General features: G+C 50.9%; 4 protein-coding genes across 4 annotated transcripts; 2 read left to right on the forward strand and 2 right to left on the reverse strand.

Moving 5' to 3' along the window:
- Positions 1-202: 202 nt before the first annotated feature.
- Positions 203-4,603, reverse strand: ssdA (mRNA-binding translational repressor SSD1; the record flags this gene model as incomplete). The annotated part of the gene is made up of 5 exons (XM_032087809.1): positions 203-242; positions 297-1,303; positions 1,392-1,751; positions 1,818-4,429; positions 4,507-4,603. The coding sequence occupies 5 exons, from the start codon at positions 4,601-4,603 to the stop codon at positions 203-205; spliced, it is 4,116 nt and encodes a 1,371-aa protein (XP_031938620.1).
- Positions 4,604-7,999: 3,396 nt separating this feature from the next.
- Positions 8,000-9,649, forward strand: BDV37DRAFT_285856 (putative RNA export mediator Gle1; the record flags this gene model as incomplete). Its single annotated transcript, XM_032087810.1, has 2 exons — positions 8,000-8,803; positions 8,879-9,649. The coding sequence occupies 2 exons, from the start codon at positions 8,000-8,002 to the stop codon at positions 9,647-9,649; spliced, it is 1,575 nt and encodes a 524-aa protein (XP_031938621.1).
- Positions 9,650-10,051: 402 nt separating this feature from the next.
- Positions 10,052-12,652, forward strand: BDV37DRAFT_185410 (F-box protein). Its single transcript, XM_032079563.1, has one exon. It carries the CDS (start codon positions 10,584-10,586, stop codon positions 12,270-12,272), a length of 1,689 nt encoding a protein of 562 aa, XP_031938622.1. The 5' UTR covers positions 10,052-10,583; the 3' UTR covers positions 12,273-12,652.
- Positions 12,545-19,862, reverse strand: BDV37DRAFT_185392 (putative myosin class II heavy chain (MHC)). The gene has a single exon (XM_032079562.1). It carries the CDS (start codon positions 19,739-19,741, stop codon positions 13,034-13,036), a length of 6,708 nt encoding a protein of 2,235 aa, XP_031938623.1. The 5' UTR covers positions 19,742-19,862; the 3' UTR covers positions 12,545-13,033.
- Between the last annotated feature and the right edge of the window lie 424 nt (positions 19,863-20,286).

Below are 20,286 nucleotides of genomic sequence, written 5' to 3' on the forward strand. Positions count from 1 at the left end.
AAAGCAATATTACCAGAAGAAAGAGGAGGGATCCACAACAGTCCACCGTTTGACATCTGGCGGTAGCAAATACGATGGTACTGTATAACAGCCAATGTGTATCAATATACGACCGTTGTGATAGGTCTGCCAACCAGGCCAAGATCAGCTTTCGTAAACATGCGGACACGTGTGTGACGGCGCGGAGTGGAGTCTTGCGCTTCTACAGAGCGTAGGGGTTCACAGAACGAATAGTGAGGCAACTAAGACCTATGTTAGTAAATGCATACACCAGAGACAAACTAGGAAGCACGTACGGAGGGCTCTTGGATAAATCGGTCTTCAGGATGATGGGGACCCGGGTCATCTCAGTGACATCTTGGATATACTCGCCGTCCTCTTCCCTGAGCTTGAAGAGCTGTAGGTACTTCTCCTTGTTGGTCAATTTCGCCTCAGGAGCATCGCCACTGAGCGTTGCAATCTTCGGATCAGAACGGGTTCTGTGGGGTGGCTGCTGAAGATGGCCATTGCGAGTTGGGGAAGGCGGCATGCTCTGGGTCGAGCGATCAGCAGATGAGTTCAATGAAACGCCTGCAGCCATCTCAGTGACCTCGGAGACGTCATCGTCATCATCGTCGAACAGGGCATCCACGACGTCGGTGGAGATAGTTCCGGTCTCAGTCTGCTTTCGCATAGCCTCCTCCCTCTCACGAGCACGCTCTCTCGCAGCTTCTGCCTCACGCGCCGCAGCAGCAGCCTGAGCAGCCCGGGAGTTGGCGGGCTTTGGACGTTCATCCTCAGGAATGTATGCGGAGGACGGGACACCCTTCTCCCAATAGAGCTCCAAGACACGGGAGTCTTTGCGGAACTCGGCCTTCTTCAAGGGCAATTGGTCACAGTGGACACGCTTCTCAAAGCCAAACTCGGGAATGAGAACATCAAAAGCGGACTCATAGACGCAAAGGACAATGCCCTCACTAATGAGGTCACCGCCAATCTCCTGTCTCTTCTTGTCCATGTTGCGGCACGCTTCGATGTGAACACTTTGCTCCTGAGCATTGTGTGCCGAGTCCTTCTTGTTGTTGCAGACGTCCGCAGCCTTGTTTAGGGCCTCAATATCGTCAGAGAACTCAACAGCACCGTTAGATAGAATGGCTTCCAATTGGCGATGAACAATGATATCCGCATAGCGGCGAGCTGGGTTGGTAAAATGAGTGTAAACTGGCAGGTTGAGAGTGTAGTGAGAACGCTGCTCGTCTTGAACGCTGCCGGCGACGTAGTATTTGGCACGCTGCATAGCCTTAACCAAGAGTGTTTCCATGCCCTGGGTGACGTTAGTAAGGCTGTGTTATCAAGACAAGACAGAATCCGAAGACGAATTTGCCCCTTATCGGTGTACGAAGAGAACCCACCTTGCGCAAATCATCATCCTGAACCTTGCAAAGACTGCTCTGCAAGGTACCACTGCTTGTCGAGTCCAAACCAAAACCAAGCCTGTTCATCCGATCAATGAACGAGTGGAGACGGCGCACATTAGGCGAGGGCTGGCGACGAAGGAATGCCTTTTCAGGCAAAGCAGCCACCAATTTACGAGCAACGAAAAAGTCTGCTTTGTGACTCAATTCCTCCACGATGTCCCGCACAGGAGAGGAGTTGAAGATATTGTATTCAACGGGGACGTTCTCATCATCTGTCTGATGGAGCAGTCGCAGAGGAGGTATATGCGCGACACGGTTGCCGAATCTCGCTTCGCGGAATCTAGAGGCAACAGCCTACAGTACTGTTAGCCAAGAAAAGGAACTGCCAGACGGACGGGTGAGCATTAGAGAAATACTTACATATAGTGCTCGAAGAGTGTCAGCCTTTATTTCAGGCACAGAAAGATCCGCAGCTCCCTGAACCACGGCGTCAACCTCCTCGTAGCTCAGTCTGCCGGCACTCTTGATAATGCCCTTGCCAATCCAAACATCGTCGTCAATAGCGCCCGTCTCTGGATTAGCCTTTAGCACGACACTGACTGTGAGGCGGTCCTCTCCGGGAAGCAAAGAGCAGAGCTCGGTGGAGATGCGCCGCGGCAGCATGTTGACTAGTCGATCGACGAGATAGACAGCAGTGCCTCGTTTCTTTGCCTCCCGGTCAACTAGAGAATTGCCTTTTACGAAATGAGCAATGTCGGTGACATGAATTCCAATTTCCACTTTGCCGTCTCCAAGAGGCTTGAAATGGTAAGCATTCTCGAGCTCCTTAGTTCCACTAGGAACGACGCTAAAGGTCGTTTCCTGACGGAAATCTCGGCGAGAAGCGAGGAGAGCCTCGCCCTGGCTAGAAACGGTCCAGTCCTCCCAACCAATGCTCTTGAGGACAGCATCAGAGAACTCATCAGATCCGAAGTTGTTGTCACGGAGGAGCGCCTCAGTTTCTACCTTCAGGTCGCCCATTTCACCCAACTGCTCAACAAGGGTTCCGAAAGGATGCAAAGACGTGATAGGCCACCGCTTAATGCAAGCAACAAAGATACGGTTGGCGTAGTCCTGGTGCTTCTCGACGAAATCACGGGGCGCCTGTTCCGTAGGGATGGCAATCAAGGGAACACGCTTATCCGTTGGCTTAAACCAGACAATCTTCGGCTTATCCTGCTGACGCTCATGTTGGGAACGGCCGTGGGGGCCATCTCTGGCCAGCCGTTCAGCCTCTTGTTTCTCCTTCGTCGCCTGGCTACTGGGACGGAGGAGTCCGAGGGTGCCCGAAAACATCTGTCCGGCGATGCGTTCAATGACAGCAACAACATGGCCCGCGAAGAGTGGCTTCTGTTCATCGCTGATCTCGTCTTCCTCGACCAAGAGTAGACTTTGGCCCTCCACTTCGACATCATCATTCTTCTTTTGCGTTGGGCGTTGACGGAGACTACCACGGCGACGAATGCTGCCATCAGGACCGACCTCCTGGCGGTCTCCATTTGCGCCAGAATCAGAACGGGAGAGTTTATCAGTGCCAGCGTTGCTACCAGCCCTAGCGTCTGTAATGTCTTTGCGCTTCTTCTTCTCTTCTTTTTCTCTCTTCTGCGACCAGACCTCATCCACATCCAGGAGTTCAACGGCTACGTAGTCCCCTTCAAGCGCACGGTTTCTGTCTTTGCTGCCACAGATGAAGATATCGGCATCCAAATCAGGACTTGTAACATACGCATCAGAACGATTTTTCTTGTTGACCCGCAGGATACCGGCCACGAGTTGGCCATTGCTCAACAAAGCGGGCAGGTTAGCCTGAGGTAGGTATGGGGTGAACAATGTCTTCCGCTGTTGTTGTTGCTGCTGTTGCTGCTGCTGAGCAGACAACTGAGGAGGGGCGTGCTGGCTAGCCTGAAGACCAAGTCCTTGGCCGTTAAGCTGGCCATTTTGCTGAAGAGCCTGAAGCTGTGCAAGCTGCAACGGGTTCAGCTGCTGACCGCCACCAAACATCTGCGGCGGGGCCATCACGACCTGTCCCTGAGGTAACTGGATGAGCTGTGGCTGTCCAGGATACTGGAACGAACCAATAGAGCCGATGGACTGATTCATCGATGCACGTGCACGGTGGCCAGGTTGGAAGCCACCGCCCTGTTGTCCGAAACTCTTCTGCTGATCCTGACCCTGATTCTGATTGTTTGGTTGGCGCCAGTTGCCATCGAAGTTCCTAGATGAAGTACGGGCATGACCGCTTCCACGGCGTGGGTTTTCTGACTCGTTCGATGGAGGAAATTGAAATCCACCAGCACCGCGGCCAGAAAGCGAGCCTCGATTGCTGCCCACAGCCATAGATTGGCTCCGACCATGACCGCCAGTTCGAATGTTACCGGCCCGGTGAATGCCCAGGCCCTGGGGGCCCGGTGCCGGAGAAGCAGTGGACTTGTCGTCCGAACCTGCTGCATTGTCGGATGATTCGGCTCCCGCACCGGGGGCAGGGAACTGGAACCCAGACGCTGTTCGTTTCTGCTGAGCGAGTTCTGCGGCCTTTTTAGCTTCAGGCAAGGCAAGCGAGTGACGTCGCTGGTGGCCGCCACCCGGGGGGCCCCCTCGACCACGACCGTGACCTCCATTGTCGTTCTTCGGCTGGTTGCCCTGCTGCTGGTTGTAATCAGAATACCCTGAAGCCCCGGAGGACGGAGCTGGAGGGGGTCCCATGCCCAAGCCAGGGAGGGCGGACTGGTTGCGGCGATGCGAGTGCTGACCGGGGCTGTTCATCGGAACGCCAAGCTGTTGCTGGGCAATTTGGGGGAATTGGAAAGCATTGATCTGAGGGGAGACACCGCCCATAGACGCACCCCCCTGAAGTGAAGGAGAGAACGCTGAAACCTGACCCAACTGTTGAGGCTGTAGGAGTCCCATGTTAACATACTGTTGGTGAGTAGCAGCGATTTGTTGTTGTTGCTGTTGAAGTAGCTCAATCTGTTGCTGAATCGCTAATTGTTCCACTATTATTACCATGGTCGTTAGCGAGTTGACCTGGTGGTATGAAGCGCGGGAAAGGGTTGGTTTTGTTCACACGTACTCATGAGCGGAGTTAGCTCTGATGGACTCCTCCGATGAGCTATATGAAGCTTGCGACCAGCGGGGCCGGGAACTCCGGATTGACCCTGTTGATCCATCTTCCCAGATAAATAGAGAACGGATTATTTGTGTAGGAGATGGATTCTCTGCGTCGAAGACAAGAGAGTGTTCAAGGATGACTCGTAAGGAGGCTGTCTACCACGCACGCCGACCGCAGGAAAAGTTTGGAATGGAGACCAATGGTTATGGAGTAGTATACTAGGCAGAGAAACGATAGGTCAGTACTAGTAGGTGCGTGGGGGGGGGGGGGATCCAAGGAGCAGGACAAGGGCGAACGAGAGAAGATCACAGCATGTTCGACGAAAGGAGAGCAGAGGAGGGAGCAGAGGAGCTGTCGTGGACAGGTGGAAGCTGCGATGGTGTCATAACAGTTGCCTGGGCTCGAGATAGGTCTCTGGAAGAAGCAACAAAACAAGAGAGGAAAGAGGCAATGCCAGAACGTCGGTGAGTAGGAGTTGTCCTTGAACACGAGTTCCTTCAGAGTTCTTACCTGTTAAATGATCGTCCAACGTTTCGGAATGTTGCTGAATGACGTCTTTTTCTGTCTGGCCCTCCTTTCCCCTTTTCGCACGAAGCGGGAATTGCTTTTTTATACAAGTGAAACAGTAAGCCTGTAGCAAGAAAAAAAAGGCAAGAATAAAAAAGGGATCCAATGCCGAAAGAATCCACAAGAAGAAACAAAATATATTCAATCAAAAAACGATGTTGGGACGGGCGAATGCCGGAGGAATTGCCTCTGAATCAAGAGGCCGAAGGAGAGGATGAAGCTTGACGAATGGGGGGGTTTGGGGGGAAGGAAGCAGAGAGGGGAACCGAATAAGCGGATGGGAAAGCTGACGGTTGACCCTCAATTGCCATACAGGCCACACCACGGTCTGAAACCCCCAAAAAAAAACTTCCGCGAAAACAACCTCGAGATTTTCCTGACTTTTTTTTTTCTGCTTGTGCGATTTCTGATGTTATCGCTTGTTGGCTTTTTGGATTCAACACGTTTTCTTCACTGATGGGGAATGTATGGAAGAGATCGGGGTCTCTTCTCAATAGTCCAGATATGATGAAAAGGGGGGGGCAACTCAGTCTGAAGATCAGAAGCTGTTGAGTTGGCGTCTTTCTGTTATGAGGACGATACGCTCATCCCCTGATCGAAAGATTGAGACGGTCAAGTAACCTTTTCTCGTAGTGGACCGAAATATACGAGGCAGAAGCACGAAGTATCTGACCACAGAGAGGGAATGACACAGACAAATGATCTGATAGAATCACGAGGTGAACAATAATTGACAAGTCCTGAAGGAATGATGGGAGAAGTTGCTATCAGAGGAAAGAGGGAGGGGTGGAATCAAAGAAGAGAGAAGGAGGGAGATGAAGGGCAGTAGAGGGTAGAGGAGAAAGAAGATGAAGATTGAGAGAATGAAAGGATATGGAGCTTTAGTGTACGACCTTCCTTCGTAGTGGTGCTGGTAATGGTATAATGGGAATCAGTCGGATCAAGTGAACAATACCATCCATACAGTAGGTACACCCTATAGAAGTACCCCAAATGGCGATGTGGGGGAAAATACGACAAGACAAAAAACCAGCAAAACCGTTGGAAAGGTAATCAAAACAAGCACTCATCGTACATCCTAGCTATATAGACTAATAGATGGTGTGGAATAGTTTTATGCTTCACCTAGGGAAGAAGGCGATTTTTTTTCCCCCTCTCTTTTATCTGGTTTATTTGTTGACGATTCTACAATCGTTGGTTACGATGGATGATAAGGGTAGGAGGTAGGTAGGAGGCAAAGAAAACTAGTCGAAGACTTGAGCTACCTGATTTAGCTTGTCATTAGGTATTTAAGACAAAGTTACCAGAATTGCAATACCTAAGGTCTGTCCAATGGTTCAGACGTGGTTGCATCTTGGTTCGCTCCTGTCGCTGGATGGATCGTTTTCTTTCCATTTTCCCTTTTAGTCCCTTATAAGAAAACCTGGAGGGAAAATTAGCACCATCAACCATACCCGAGGAAGCATACCACATGGGGAATGAGAGAAGATTTAAGCATAACTATTCTCATCCTGCTAAAATTAAAATCCTCCCCCTAGAATGAGCCGGTTGGGTGCATCTTCAAAGTCAGGAGACCGTTGTATTACCTATTCATAGTAGGGTACCTTGGGTGATCTCCGGTCTTTGCTCACTAGCCTCAGAACAGTCTAGCGAGCTTGTATCGGGGTATTACCTTAGTACCGGCCTACCAGAAGGTTCATGCGGGCGTAGTTGGTCTCCATCGGTATTGATAATCCTTGCCTACACTGCGACCGGCCCAATAGTTCCCTTTTTTTGGGTTCAAAGAGACCCATAATAGCTGTTGGCGGGGCTCCGGATAAGACTGAGATTGGACAACTGCGGTATCCAGTGTGTTTTCGTTGTTCGTATTGTGAGAGACAGATTAATGTTCAATCTAACACCGAAACCTGAAGGCGAAGATGTCTCTGATCGGATGGCAAAAGTTTTTGGTCAACTGACCGAGAGTATGGCTTGACTCCTTGAGGCTTACTTTCTTCAATACGCTCGTGGTGTTCATGATGATGCAAAGGGCCCCATTCCCGCCCTTCAAACCGAGGAACGGGGTGCCGAACTAATGGACAATCATGCGAGTAGATCCAATGATGGTGACAGTGAAGCTGTTGGTTTGAGTTGTTTGACGATCTTCAGCTCCTAATTTTCAAGGCTCCTCGCACCCTGCCTACGGCTACCCATAACGACCACATGTGTAACTCAGTATCATATTTCTTCCTCGCTGACTAACCATCATGTGGTTCATTCCAAAATCATGACTAAGTCACATTTGATTTGACGAAGCATTCTACTGCAAACAAAGGTCGCGTACAGCTAATTCCATCGGAGACTTTACCAGATTCCCTCGTGAAGCTGTTTATTGACAGCTACTCCGTGGCCACGCTCCTTTTCAGTTTCAGTATATCCTCATCCCGCATACTGCGGGAGCATTCATCCTGGTTTCCCAATCGTTTACCAGGATTTTCGGGTAGTGCACCGACTACTTTCTCGAAGTCCGAGGCCTGCCCCGTTTTGTCGGAGCCACCAAGCTAACCGCTTCGACTCCTTGCCATTGACTGCTATTATAAGTGTGCGAGCCCCTTGTTATACGAGATTGACGGTTCTATTGAATGTGAGGGTTTCCATACTCGGAATATAAGTATTTCCGGAATAGCCCAGGGTCATTGGATAACGAATTGCGGGTTCTACTGGTCATTCATTGTGTACAAGATATGTTCTAAAACTCACATTGCACAATTGATTGGGCATCTTTTGCAAGACATTCTTTTGGAGTCTCCCTTGACACTTTTGACCTTTTTCCCCAGCCCTGGTAAGCCGTTTCGGGATACACATCGCTTTTACGACAAAGCTTTCCTACCACGTGCACACCTGCGAGATGGGGCGCTTAAGTTACCCTCAAGAGCTGGACAGTCCGTCCCGGCAACTCGTGCTAGAATTGGCTCGAGATCTGGAGCAACTCCGCGTTCACAATACCGAATTGAAGAAAGTCAAAGCCTATGAACGCCGGTCCTTCTACGAGTCTCTTGATCGGATCGATAATGAACTAGAAGCCCAACACAATGAAGCTCTCGATAAAGTTGCCAAACTACATGACCAAGTACTGGAGGAAGCCGAAGAAACTTTGCGAGTGCATCAGCGAGCGGTAGAGGAGGAGAATCGCCGTAAGGAAGAAGAAGCCCGGAGGGAGGCGGAGCGCATCGAGCGTGAGAAAGCAGAAAGACTACGCCGTGAGCAGGAAGAAGCTGCACGCCGAGAAGCTGAACGAAAGGCGGCAGAGGAAGCCAGAAAGAAGGCCGAAGCAGAGGCGGAAAGGCAACGACGGGCAGCGCAAGAGGAAAAGGAACGGAAAGAACGGGAACGATTGGAGGAAGAGAACCGGAAGCGTCAAGCAGAGGCACAGAAAGCGGAGCAGGAAGCGGCAAGGCTAAAAGCTGAAGCTGCACAAAAATCACGGGAAGAGCAACAGAAGAAGGTCGGTGGGGCGCGTTTGACGGAGGAAGAGATCAATGTGCAAGCACGCTATGTAGAGCTGCACCAGCATCTCAAGAAGTTTAGACAATACCTGAAGGATGAAGGAAAATCCAACGCGGTGGTCAAACAGAACATGGGTGACATGCGTCGATCCATCAAGAAATGTGTCGGCCAGCTACGAGAAGGAAAGGGTACTAACAAGGGCCAGGTACGTGTGATCATCTCCACCAAAAGAGAAACAATGCATGAGAGACTGGGAAGCTAACAGAAGCACTCCTTCTAGCTCGTAGAAATCCGCGCGACTCTCGAGAAGGCTGCCTCCATCCCAGAACCATCTGTCGATATCCGCCAATTCATGGCCTTTCCGCCAGAGGACATTGCCAATTCCGATGACAACAAGGTGCCGGCTTTGTTGATCTACGCCCTGAATATATTCTCGAAATCTTTAATCTCGTCTCTAATCACGGAAGCTTCTATCAACCCTGGCCATGCAGAGCCAGTTGGAATTGTAGCTGCGCAGATCTTCTCCATGGACGCCTTTGTTTATAAAGGTCATCATATGGTTGACATACTTTGGGCCAAGTATCGCGTCGTCTGTCCGGCACTCTGGGGATTCTACGGCAATGAAAAGACCGAAGCCGGTAGGCGTGCCTTAGGATGGTGGCGTGAAGCACCAGGAGGTCCTTTTATCAGCGAACAGGTCCATATGGACCGAATGACAGCTCTTGGTGCTGGGTTTGCGGCGCTCACTCTGCGCAATTTTGGAAAAACCCCGCGGAAGAATCCATTTCCCAACCACATGTTTTGGCATGCGATGCAAAGGATATTGATGATTCCCCCGAGCGAGATTCAGGAGACACATGTTATCCTGCTTTCGGCCATGCTCAAATCTTCCGCTGAAAGGATTGTCGGCTTCTTTGGCCATTTCGGTCTGGCATTAATGAGGAAGGCCATTGTCGATCTACCAAATAGCGTTCCTCGTCAGAGTATGGGCGTTAATCAGCTGAAACTTCTGAAAGACCTGTACAAGCGAGAGAAGAACATCATTATCTGAGAGGGCCGTGACCGGATACAGTCTCTGTCGGCGCAGCGGAATCCGTCTCGGGGCTTATTGCGAGTTGTTCATTTCCTTTAACCTTACCAAAGGACAAATGGAAGTGCGCAATCCTAATGTCGCACGATTAGTCGATAAGCGCCGACATAATCCCGATGCTGACCGAATCATCACCGCCATACCTCCGGTTCACGGCCTAAGTGAGGCTGGTGAATCTGGTAAATATGCGGTCAACGAAAAATAGTCGGATCTTCGTGTATAACCGGATTTCACGGCGCAAACAGTCATCACTGTTTACCTACGTTACCCAATCGAGGCACTGTCTTCCATCATGTTCAGGATTTAAAAGCCCTACTAGCCATACCGCCAATTCCTGTATGGCGGCCGAAGAGGTTGGGCACGGGTTCTAATTGTACAACATTACGTGTGGCGGTGTTGACAACCAAACCAAGTGGTCTCTTAATGACCGTTGTTATAAGGTTGAGTTTCGTGTACACGGCTTTCGGGTCACGGCAAGGTTTTGGCTGCTGTCGGGAATTATACTTAGTTTATCACCAGTTCCGATCGGCCCACCATCACGCAACTACGGGACTGCCGAGTCTATCATTCGTCCGCCAGGTGCACTTCACTAACTTGATACCGATACCGCGATACATATGGATGACATCCTGGTTTTATCCTGAACTGCATCATACGTTCACGCATCGGATGCCGATCCTTTGTTCAGCGGTATCCTTGACAGCTATCACTGCATTTGACTCGTCTTTATATTCGGCGCCTTCTCACCGACGAAAGTAAACCATAGGGGTAGAATAATAATGAACTATATACATATCACCTATCGTCATCCATCACTGCTGAGCAGTCTCAATCTTATCTCTTTCAGTCTAGATACCTGATTCTTCCTCTCCCACGCCATCATTACTCGCAAGCAATGGCTGCGTATCTCCCTTTAGAGATCGTCCAGTCCTTCCTTCTCCATCTCGATGTGGAAACATATATTGCTGCACGGCAGACATGTCGCTCCTGGCGATGTGCGGCGTCGGCACCATACATGTTCAGCAAAGCTCTACAGCAAGTCCCGGTGTCATTACCTCCAACGATAAACACCCTGACTCAAGATCAATGGACCACATACTTCGCACAGATCACCCGCTTGAATCTACTGCACTGCCGACAGGATATTAGGAAGTCGGTGACCCAACGGGACCTCCCCCATGAATGCTCCGCTACCACTGTGGTGGGCACCTCAACTGATGGACGGAAACTCGTGACTCTGAAAGGAGGGCGGGCGACCCTCTACGAGCGTGCAAACCTGACAAGTCCATGGGAGTACTCCCGGTGTATGACACTCTGTTCGCAATGGACCTCTGTCGCCCGTGCCATGCTAGAAGGGGGAACCGCAGGCTGCATGTCTATCAACCAGCGATACGCAAAACAGAGTATCGCTGTCTCCTCTCAAGGGGACCTTATCGCCGTAGGGCTGGGGAGAACAATCCAAATCTACAGCCTTCGCAAGGATCAGCATCTTCTGTCTCCCGCAGAATATGTACTAGGCCAAGATAGCTCATTGACCAGCACCACACGAGGCCAGTACGAGGACACAGACGGCGTCATCGATTCCCTAGAATTTACCGACGACGACACTCTCCTCCGTATCTCGATCAACAAGGAAACAACCATTCATCAACCCACCCGAGTGCGGTACTTGGGCTGTCCGGACCTCGCACAAAACCAACCCGACCTCAACTACTGGCGAGCAAACATCAACCGGATCTACCTCGACTCAGCAGCTTTGTCAGTGGCACTTGCAGGACAGGACGAATACCGGCTGATCTTCCGAGGCCTACGACTCCTCCCCCCATCATACCCCGCCACCCAGCAACAAGAACAAGAAGACCAGCAGACCTCTCCTCCAACGCCACGCTACTTCGTCGCATCACTGCAGTCAGGCGTCATCCACGGGTACTGTATCGGTCTCGCAACACCTCTCACATCCACCCCTCCCCAAACAGTGAAGGTACACCGACTCCTCCCATCCGCCTACTTCCGCCCCGGAGACGGCATCACAGGCACCCGCACAGAGGAACTGCCACCACTCAACCCACTCCTCCCATCCAGCCGCTGCGACGAGCAACACATAACATACAACCTGCTAGACACAGTCCCGCGGTGGAGCGCAGCCAACCTCCCATCGGCGACCTTCCCATCCCCCCTCCTATCCATCTCCACCGACCACAAAATCCTCGCCCTCTACGAACCAAGCGGCAACTACTCCCCCGCCATCGTCTCCGGCGGCTCGTTATACCTATACTGTCTCGAAAACTGCCGCCCCATATACCAACCGGGTCCGCAGAGATTCAAACAGCCAACCCAGAAGACCTCCCTCCCTCATCAGCGGGCTGATGGCCCTGAGGACAAATTCAGCGTCGATGCCAGATATCCGCCCCCGGATATCGTTCCCTCTTGGCCATTCCTTCTTGACAAAGTGCCCGTTGATATCGACTCTCTTGAAGTAAAACGGTCAACTCATGACGACGGTGTGGTCAACTCGAAGAGTTGTGCATATACTGTTACCGCGCGTTCGGGCGGACAGGTTCTGGAGTGGCGGATGAGTGCTTAGGATGTGTCGGATTCTATGGATCTTTTTTCGTTTGCTCTCTTTTGGGGAGGGGGTATCTTCTCCAATCGGATAGACTGGTGTTTCATGGTATTATATTTAATGGGATAGATCCGGATATAAAGTTGTCTTAATGTATACTTATACGAGTGATAATATGGATAGATCAGGAAATACATACGAAAGATCTGGCAACCTCAGCCTTGTGGGTTCAATGCCAGAGAATGTATTACTGTATGTTCAATTAATTATTAACGGGTGTTGTATTTACACACACTAGCAGCCAAGGCTGGTAGCAAAATGGACCACATAGAGGGGAAAGCGTAAACAGATGCATATGCTTGGAATATTTTCTGTACGAAAGTCACTCGCAAGGCAACCATTTCACTGTTGGAGAAATGGGGGAACCAAAGTAGAGAGTGCTAAGATAACGAGCGAGAGGTCAAGTCCATTATAAACATTTGGAAGCCAAAGAATTGTACAAAAGATTGCCGCAGACTCATACAGATGGTATTGGTATCAGGGGGGAGAAAAGACAGAGACCAAAATTGAAAAAAAAGGTGTAGAAATTCAAAGAAAAAAAAGATCGTAATCCCACTGCCATTAGAAACAAGAGAAGCTTAACCGCAAAACACACAATGCAAAAGATCAAAAGAGAGCAAGCTAGTATGCAGCATAATGTCACATGTAATAATACTGGTCTGGATTGAAGTGCTAATCAGCTATCAATCCAGAGTGAAAGCTAGGGGGAAAATATAAACAATCTAAGACGTTATTTGCGGTCCAAATGGGCCATCTCCGGTCTCTTTAGGTGACGCCGAGACGAGACCATCAACCGTGCTTTCGTTTTCTTCTGCCCAAGAACCCTCTCCATAGTCGGTAGGCTCGGCATCATGGTCATAGCTTGACCTTCGCAGCAGAGGGGGGGTCCTTGGTGGTTCTTGCATTCTGCTCGCGCGTGCTGAGGTTTGTCTCGGGGTAGTATCAATGCTTCTGAGGGCGCGACTCTCTGATGGTCGTCTCCAGCCTCCTGTAGCGGGAGCAGTCGCGTTTGCAGTGGCTTGTCGGGCGTTGGAACCAGGAGGTGTCAGCAGTCCGGATAGGAAAGCAGTTGCATTACTCGGCTTGGACGGTGTTTGTTCAGAAGCGCCGGTGTTTGGGGCTTCTCTACCCCTGCGCCAGTTGCCCCATGCGGCAGCGGCAGCGAGAGGTAAAGAGCGTGGTGATGCAGTTAACTCGGAAAGAGAAGGAAAACTGGGGAAACTCTGTCCTGAGAGGGCCCTCTCCTTTTCTTGCTGCTGCATTTGCAGATTTGCTTTCAAACGGATGGCAGCATCACGTACAGTGTTGTGATCAAACGATGGTTGTGACAAAGTCCTGATGATATCCTGTAGATCGTCGATACGGACTCCAAGAAGCTCACGCAGCCAGGTGATTTCTGTGTCTTTCTCTTTGAGCTTGTTCGGTGCATCCTTGTCGAAAGAAGCAACCTCTTGCTCTAGTTCCTCGATGCGGGTCTCGCGCTGCTGCAGTTGGTCCTGTAGGACGAGAATCGACTCACGTAAGGCCTGAGGAGAGATCTTCTCAGGGACCATAGTTCCCTGGCTGAATGACAACGATGGAGATGTAGAGTGTGCGGAAGACGACACTGTAGGAACTGCCTTGGCTGCCTGAGCGGCTTCAGCGGCGGCACGAGCAGCGGACTGAGCGATTTCGAGCTTCTCTTCCAGATGATTGACACGATCCTGAAGGTGCTTAGCCTTATCTTCCGACAGTTCCAAGCGTTCCGTCAAATGAGATTCTGCTCGCTGTCTATCCTCCGATGCATTGTGCAAGGCGCGGGCATGGCGCTCGCGAAGATCATTGAGGACGCGCTCATGCAGCTTGCGCTGCTCTTCCATAGCAAGGTCGTGAGTGTTAGCCATCGAGGCCATACCACTGGCCTTAGTCTCATTGGCCTCCTCCAGCAGCATCTCGTAGCGCTGTTGTGCGGTATCACTATCGAGCCGGACACTATCCAGTTGACCCTGGAGACGCAGGATTTGTGCTTCCAACTCTGCACGGACAATGTTGACCTGGCTGTTAGCAGCCTCGACATCCGTCTCCAACGAAGATCTGGTACGCTGGATTTCCACCCTACTGCTCTCCCGTGCCTCATTAAACTCGCGCTCAAAACGGGCTGCCTTTAACTCTAAATCGTGGTTCTCAATTCTGAGGTTTGCCACTAGCTCTTCCAACCTGGCATTCTCTTGCTGAGACTGACCAAAGATGAACTTTAGCTTCACCGCTTCTCGCTCCTGCTGTTCGAGCTCGCTGATATCGACCTCAAGCTTCTCGCGGAGTTTCACTTCACGGTTGTAAGCAGCCTGGAGTTCGTTATACTTGGCTACATGCTCTTCTTGCCGTCTGCGCCAGGAGGCTTGGTCGCGGGTAATATCCCGAGTCACAGTCGCCATCTCGTCCTGGAGGCGGTCGAACCTTTCGCTTAGATTTTGTCGTACACTCAATCCATCCTCAATCCGCGACTTCATATGATCGATGGTGACACGTAGATCCTTATTTTCAATTTTCATTTCATCAATCTGGGCCTTGGACCGCTCACTCTCCTGCTTCCAGTGATCACTAGAGAATCGGTATTCGTCCAAGGTACCTTCGAGGGAGATGTTCTTCGAGGAAATTTCGGCTAGAGTTAATTTGAGTTTGGCATGTTCTTGCTCAAGTGCTTCAGACCTTGACTGGACCTGTTCGAAATAAGGAATCTTTTCTTCCTTGAAGTGGAGCAGGCGAGTCTCAGCAGATTCAGCAGCCTCGCTATGACGAGCAGCATTGTCCTCAGAAACTTTGAGAAGGTGCTGAAGTTCTATAACAGAGTCCTGAGCTTCTCTACGCTTCTTGTATTCCTCCTCAGCACGCTCATCGCTTACTCTTAGCATTTCTTTCAGGCCATCAATCTGAAGCATGAGGCTATCGGCGCCGATCTCCTCGGCTTCAGAGGCGCGAGGCTTCTGCTGGCTAAACTGGGCCGAGACAACCTCTTCAATCATTTCTCTCAAATCGGTCGTAGAGTCTTGAGAGTGCTTCTTCAGTGTTAAAGCCTGTAGGTCTGTTACACTTTGGTGAAGTTGCGCGATTTCGGAATTGATAGACTTTTCTGTTTCATGCTGAGCATCACGGCTCGCTAACGCTTCGAGAATCACATTCTTTAACTTGTCGAGTTTGCGACCTCTCTGACGAACGGGGGACCTATCTCTGTAGGACGCATGCTCCTCATATTCTTCTTCGTCGTCGGCATCACTTTCCTCGCCCTCGACAGAGGCACTCCAGGACCATTTGTTTTGAGATCCTCCGAAGGCCATAGTGGAGATGGAGTTCTCAATAGCTATCAATGCACGCTCAAGAGGAGAGAGGCGCTCCTCAACAACGGAGCCGACAAGCTCATGAATGCGGCGATCGAAAAATCTGCTCCGGTTTGCCAGCTTCTCATCTTCGCCCGATGAAATAACATCGTCCCAGTCACTGATGTGATCGTTTCGACTAACCAACTGTCGGATGGGCGAGTGGATAACGGAGGCGAAGTTCTTCGAGGGGGTCGCTGAGAACTGGGACTGGGCATCGAAATCAAGTTTGGGCACATTCAATGCTTGGGATATATGACCCCTTCCTGGACTGGGGCTAGGGGCTTCACTCCTGATCTCTGCGTGGACATGTCGTTTTTCTTTTGACGGCGCTACAACAGATTCAGGGAATCGGTTTGTAGGATGAGGTGTGCTTAATCTCTCAATTCCTACATCCGAATCTTCATTCAGCTGTTCCATAACAGCGTTAAGTTCCTCATCATCCATGGACTCCTCCTCTTCAGACTGACGTCCTACGCCTGGTTCAAATTGAGGAGCGCCAGTTCTCAGCTCATCATCCAATGGGCCTGTTCCTGGTTGCGTCGACTCGACTAGCGCTGCAGCTGGTGAGCTTGCGACAGCATGCTGTGAAGCCACGATGTCGCCCTTCTCGACAACGTCTTCAGGAGCTGTTTTTGGCTCTTCAGCAACAACGGGGACAAACTCAGGCACGAATGGTTTGAATTCAAATGGCTTTGCATCTGGCGAAAGCACTGAACCATTCAAGCGAGTATCGGTAGATTCCTGTATGGATTGCTCTTTCTCTTTGGGGCCAATAGAAGGGGTAGCTGCGTCAACTGCTAGTGATGGCTTCAAGTCAGCATTCTCGTCACCAGCTACTTCCGGCTCGGGCTGTGTGGTCGCTGTCTGGTTCTGTCCTAATGCTTCCGCACGTGTGTCTGCACTCTCATCTTTCGTATCAGAAGGCATCCAGGTTGATGCTTCACTAACAGGTGTGTCTTTCCGCTCCTGTGCTTTGCGGTCCTGGACTGGAACGTCTTCCCTTTCCACTGAATTGACATCACCCTTATCAGGCGAAGTATTCTCTTTGCCTCCAGCGGACACATGCGTTGTATTGGGTAATTGGGTTGCTTGAGCATTGATGTTTTCTGACAGAGCATGAGACACGCTAATCTGAGCTTCTCCATCAGGGCCCTCCAGACTACGGCGGGCACGTTTGTGGCGATCTGTAGGAGCAGCAGGCCGGTCATTTTCATTCTCTGCCTCCTCTTCCTTGTATTGGTTAGGTTCGTCGTCATCTGGGCGTACAATTGGAATAGCTTTCGACTTTTTAGCAAGCTTCTGTGCTTGGGACAAGTCGACGTGATCAAAGATCTTAGTTCTGCCGCCTGAAGACTGTTCAGGGTCTGCCGAGTAATGGTTATTGGTTGGGTTGAAAACCGGGGCGGCGACATTGAAAGAGCCTGGCGTGAATGAAGGAGCGGTCACATTGAAGGAGTCTGCCGGCTGTTTGAAGCCCGCACCAGAGCCAAAGGCAAACATAGGATTGCCCGCTGCCGGGAATTGGAAGGAATTATCCTGGTATGGGAAGGCCTGTGAAGAAGTTGGCACCGTCGGGTCAAATTCTTTCGCATCAACATTTAAAGTAGAAGACGAAAGCTTTGAGCGGTGTCCGCCGCCGTATGACCCAGCGCTGGGATTTGGTTCATGCCAAGGTATATGACTTGCAAGCGGTCCATGAGGTGTGCCAGAAAGACTGGGGTTAGTATCGATATCTGAGCCTTCCTGTGCATTATCTCCTGGGTATACTCCGCCGTAATATTGATGTACATGTTGAGGCAAATGTTGGATATCGTGGTTGGTATTCTCTGGTAAAGCCCACCGAGACTTTAATATATCCGAGCCATTGAAACCATGGGGTTCGCGGTCACCTTCATCCAATTGTCTGTTTATCGACTCCTCCAAGTGGTATTCAGACTGCGCATATTGGTCAAGGCCTTTCTGAAGTGTCTCGCTTAGGTTGTGGCCACGACTATGGCCACGAGGTGTGGGCTGGGCGATCTCAACTGTCGAAGCATGGAAGTTATCCGGGTTTTCGGTAGGGGTGCGTATAGGGCGCAATAGCTGGCCTTCCGTCATGTTATCTTGCATGTCATAACCCATATGATCGCCAAAAGCTTCTTTCGGTAGTCCAGGCTGCTCGTTCAGGCCGGGGTGGAACACATTCTGTTCATTCAACGGAGAGACCGGTGATAATATAGAGGTCAAGTTTGGCAGTGTGCCAGCAAGGGTAGACGCCGCACCTGCTTGGCGTGCATTGAAGAAACTCTGGGGGGTCAAAGAACCCTGGGCAGGAGGTGTAGGTTGGAAAGGAATATGATACCCAGGAAGCAGGTTCTGATCAACCCCCAGAAAGGGTGTTTGTACACCAAACTGCGAAGCAGGAGAAGTCAAAGAGCCCATACCATTGCGGGCGTTCGTGGATTGACTCAACTGGGGAGAGAACGGGTGAGACAGCGACAATGGGTTACTAGCCGCAGACGCTGTGGGGATTGGTGGTGAGGAAACAAGACCAGGGAACGGTGCCATCTGGCTCATGGCGGCCGATGCAGGTGAAACTGACGGTTGTACTTCTTCATCACCCAAAAATACACCCAGAGCTCGTAACTTCTCTTCCTGAAGGAAGTTTACATATGCATCCCATACAGCTTTATTGGGAAAACAAACGGTATAGCTCCGGGAGTTCCATTCTTCCTGGACTTCAGTAGCATCGGGCCAGGTGGGACGACTAAGACCGCCCAATTCTGTATTCAAATAATCCTCTGATGCACCGACACTAAATCCGCGCACATCATAGCCTTTCTCTTCCCATGACTTTAGGCGCCTGTTGACATCCTCGACAGTCAACAACTGGTACCCAGACTCCTCGCTGCCTCGCTTGTCTTCTGGTGGAAGCCCGACGAAGCATGCTTTTCCGCGCCAAGCAATCTTTTTTCTGATTCGTTGTGCAGGCTTGTCTGAAACTGGCGTCTTCACAGCTTTCGGTTCCGCTGTTGTTGTGTTCTCCAAAGTCAAAAGGCTTTCGTTCGATGCATCAGCAGGGGGAGGCGGAAGCGGCTTTTCAACCGAAGGCAGCGCCTTGGTCCCCAGTTCAGTGGGGAGCTGTGCCTCTGTCGTGTCCGTCATAGTGATGGGTTGGGGATCTTTATCGTACGCAAAGCCCCAGAAGTCTTCCTGTCGCAATGTCTCTGCTCTCCTGTGCAAATATTCTTTAGTCCTCTGACGAGCGACGCTACCTTCTCCGTTACCAGTTCCCGCTCTTCCTTTCACAAAGTCGGCCAACGTTGGAGTCCTGAGTAAGTCTTCTTCGCGCTTATCTTGTTCCAAACCAAGCCAGTCGTCAGAGAGATCGTCTGCAAAATGGTTTTGAGCGGTAAAAAACGATGGGGCCTCGCTGCCAGAGTCGTCGCTCAGCCAGTTGCTGCGTTCGGTCCTTGGCTGGCCGGAAAGATATTGGTTGATCCAATCCTGCGTGAAATCTTTGATAGACTTCCCCCCTCTTCTACCGAATATGTCTCTTCCTGGAGAGCGGTTGCGGATACTGCCGTGTAGCTGGGTAGTCGGGTCTTCGGGGGCGGACGTTAAGACCAATTCGGGGTTATTCGTTTCGGACCCGTGGTAGATACCACTGCGCATCGAAGTCGGAGAGCTATCTCTAGAGCCTCGACCGTTACCAGCGTGCTGACTCAATGACCACGAGAGTCTCCGAGGGCTAGGTGCAGCATACGGGGAGCCCCAGGCAGTCGTATAGTAAACGCTGCTTTCAGCCTTCTTGTTCTCTGGAGACGAAGTGGTTGAATCCCAAGCAGCCCGATACTTCGGCAAGGTGGGGAGGGTGGACGGCGGAATCGAGGTTATGCTGGTGCCTCTAAAGGAGTTCCGTCGGCCAGGAGAACCAGTGGTCGAGAGACTCGACGCACCTGGCGATGTGAAGGATGATGTCAATGGAGCAGCCAAAAGGGAATCGTCACGCAGGTGGGAAGAATTGGTGGTATGCAACGGCGGAGAATGCGCCGAATTGGCGGAAGATACGGACGGGTCTAGATCTAGAAGCATTGAATTTGAGAATTTAGTTCCTGATGCAGTGCTATTGGGGACGAGGAAAAGGACGGCACGAAAGCCGATTGAAACTGTCCATACGAAGGACTCTAAGAATGTAGCCACGGGACCACATGCAGAAACACACACCTTCCGTGTCGACTGCCGCAGCAAGCACTTGCTTGCTGCTCTCCTTATCGCCCAGAATGTTGAAGCATGGAAATTAAACGACCGAGTCTGAATCCACCTCGCAGATTACCTCCGATCGGCACACGTAAGAGGGCAACGAGGGGAGTTGCAGGTTGACGCCGAACCGCGACGATGAGACGTGTTTTGGGGTTGTAGAGAGAGGATTCTCTTCAGGGGGTTGGAAAGAAGGAATGAATAACAGATCACAGGAACCTAGGGTATGCGAAAATATTCGACATGGCGCATACACGGAGGACTCAGCTGGATCGAAGTTGAACTATGAAAAGAATGAAATCGGAACTAAGGGGAGGAAGGATGAAAGACGAGAGATGATGATCAATTCTCTCTCTCGGTCTCTTTTTTTTTTTTTTTTT

The sequence above is a fragment of the Aspergillus pseudonomiae genome (assembly GCF_009193645.1).
Source record: "Aspergillus pseudonomiae strain CBS 119388 unplaced genomic scaffold BDV37scaffold_66, whole genome shotgun sequence".
Lineage (NCBI taxonomy): Eukaryota > Fungi > Ascomycota > Eurotiomycetes > Eurotiales > Aspergillaceae > Aspergillus > Aspergillus pseudonomiae.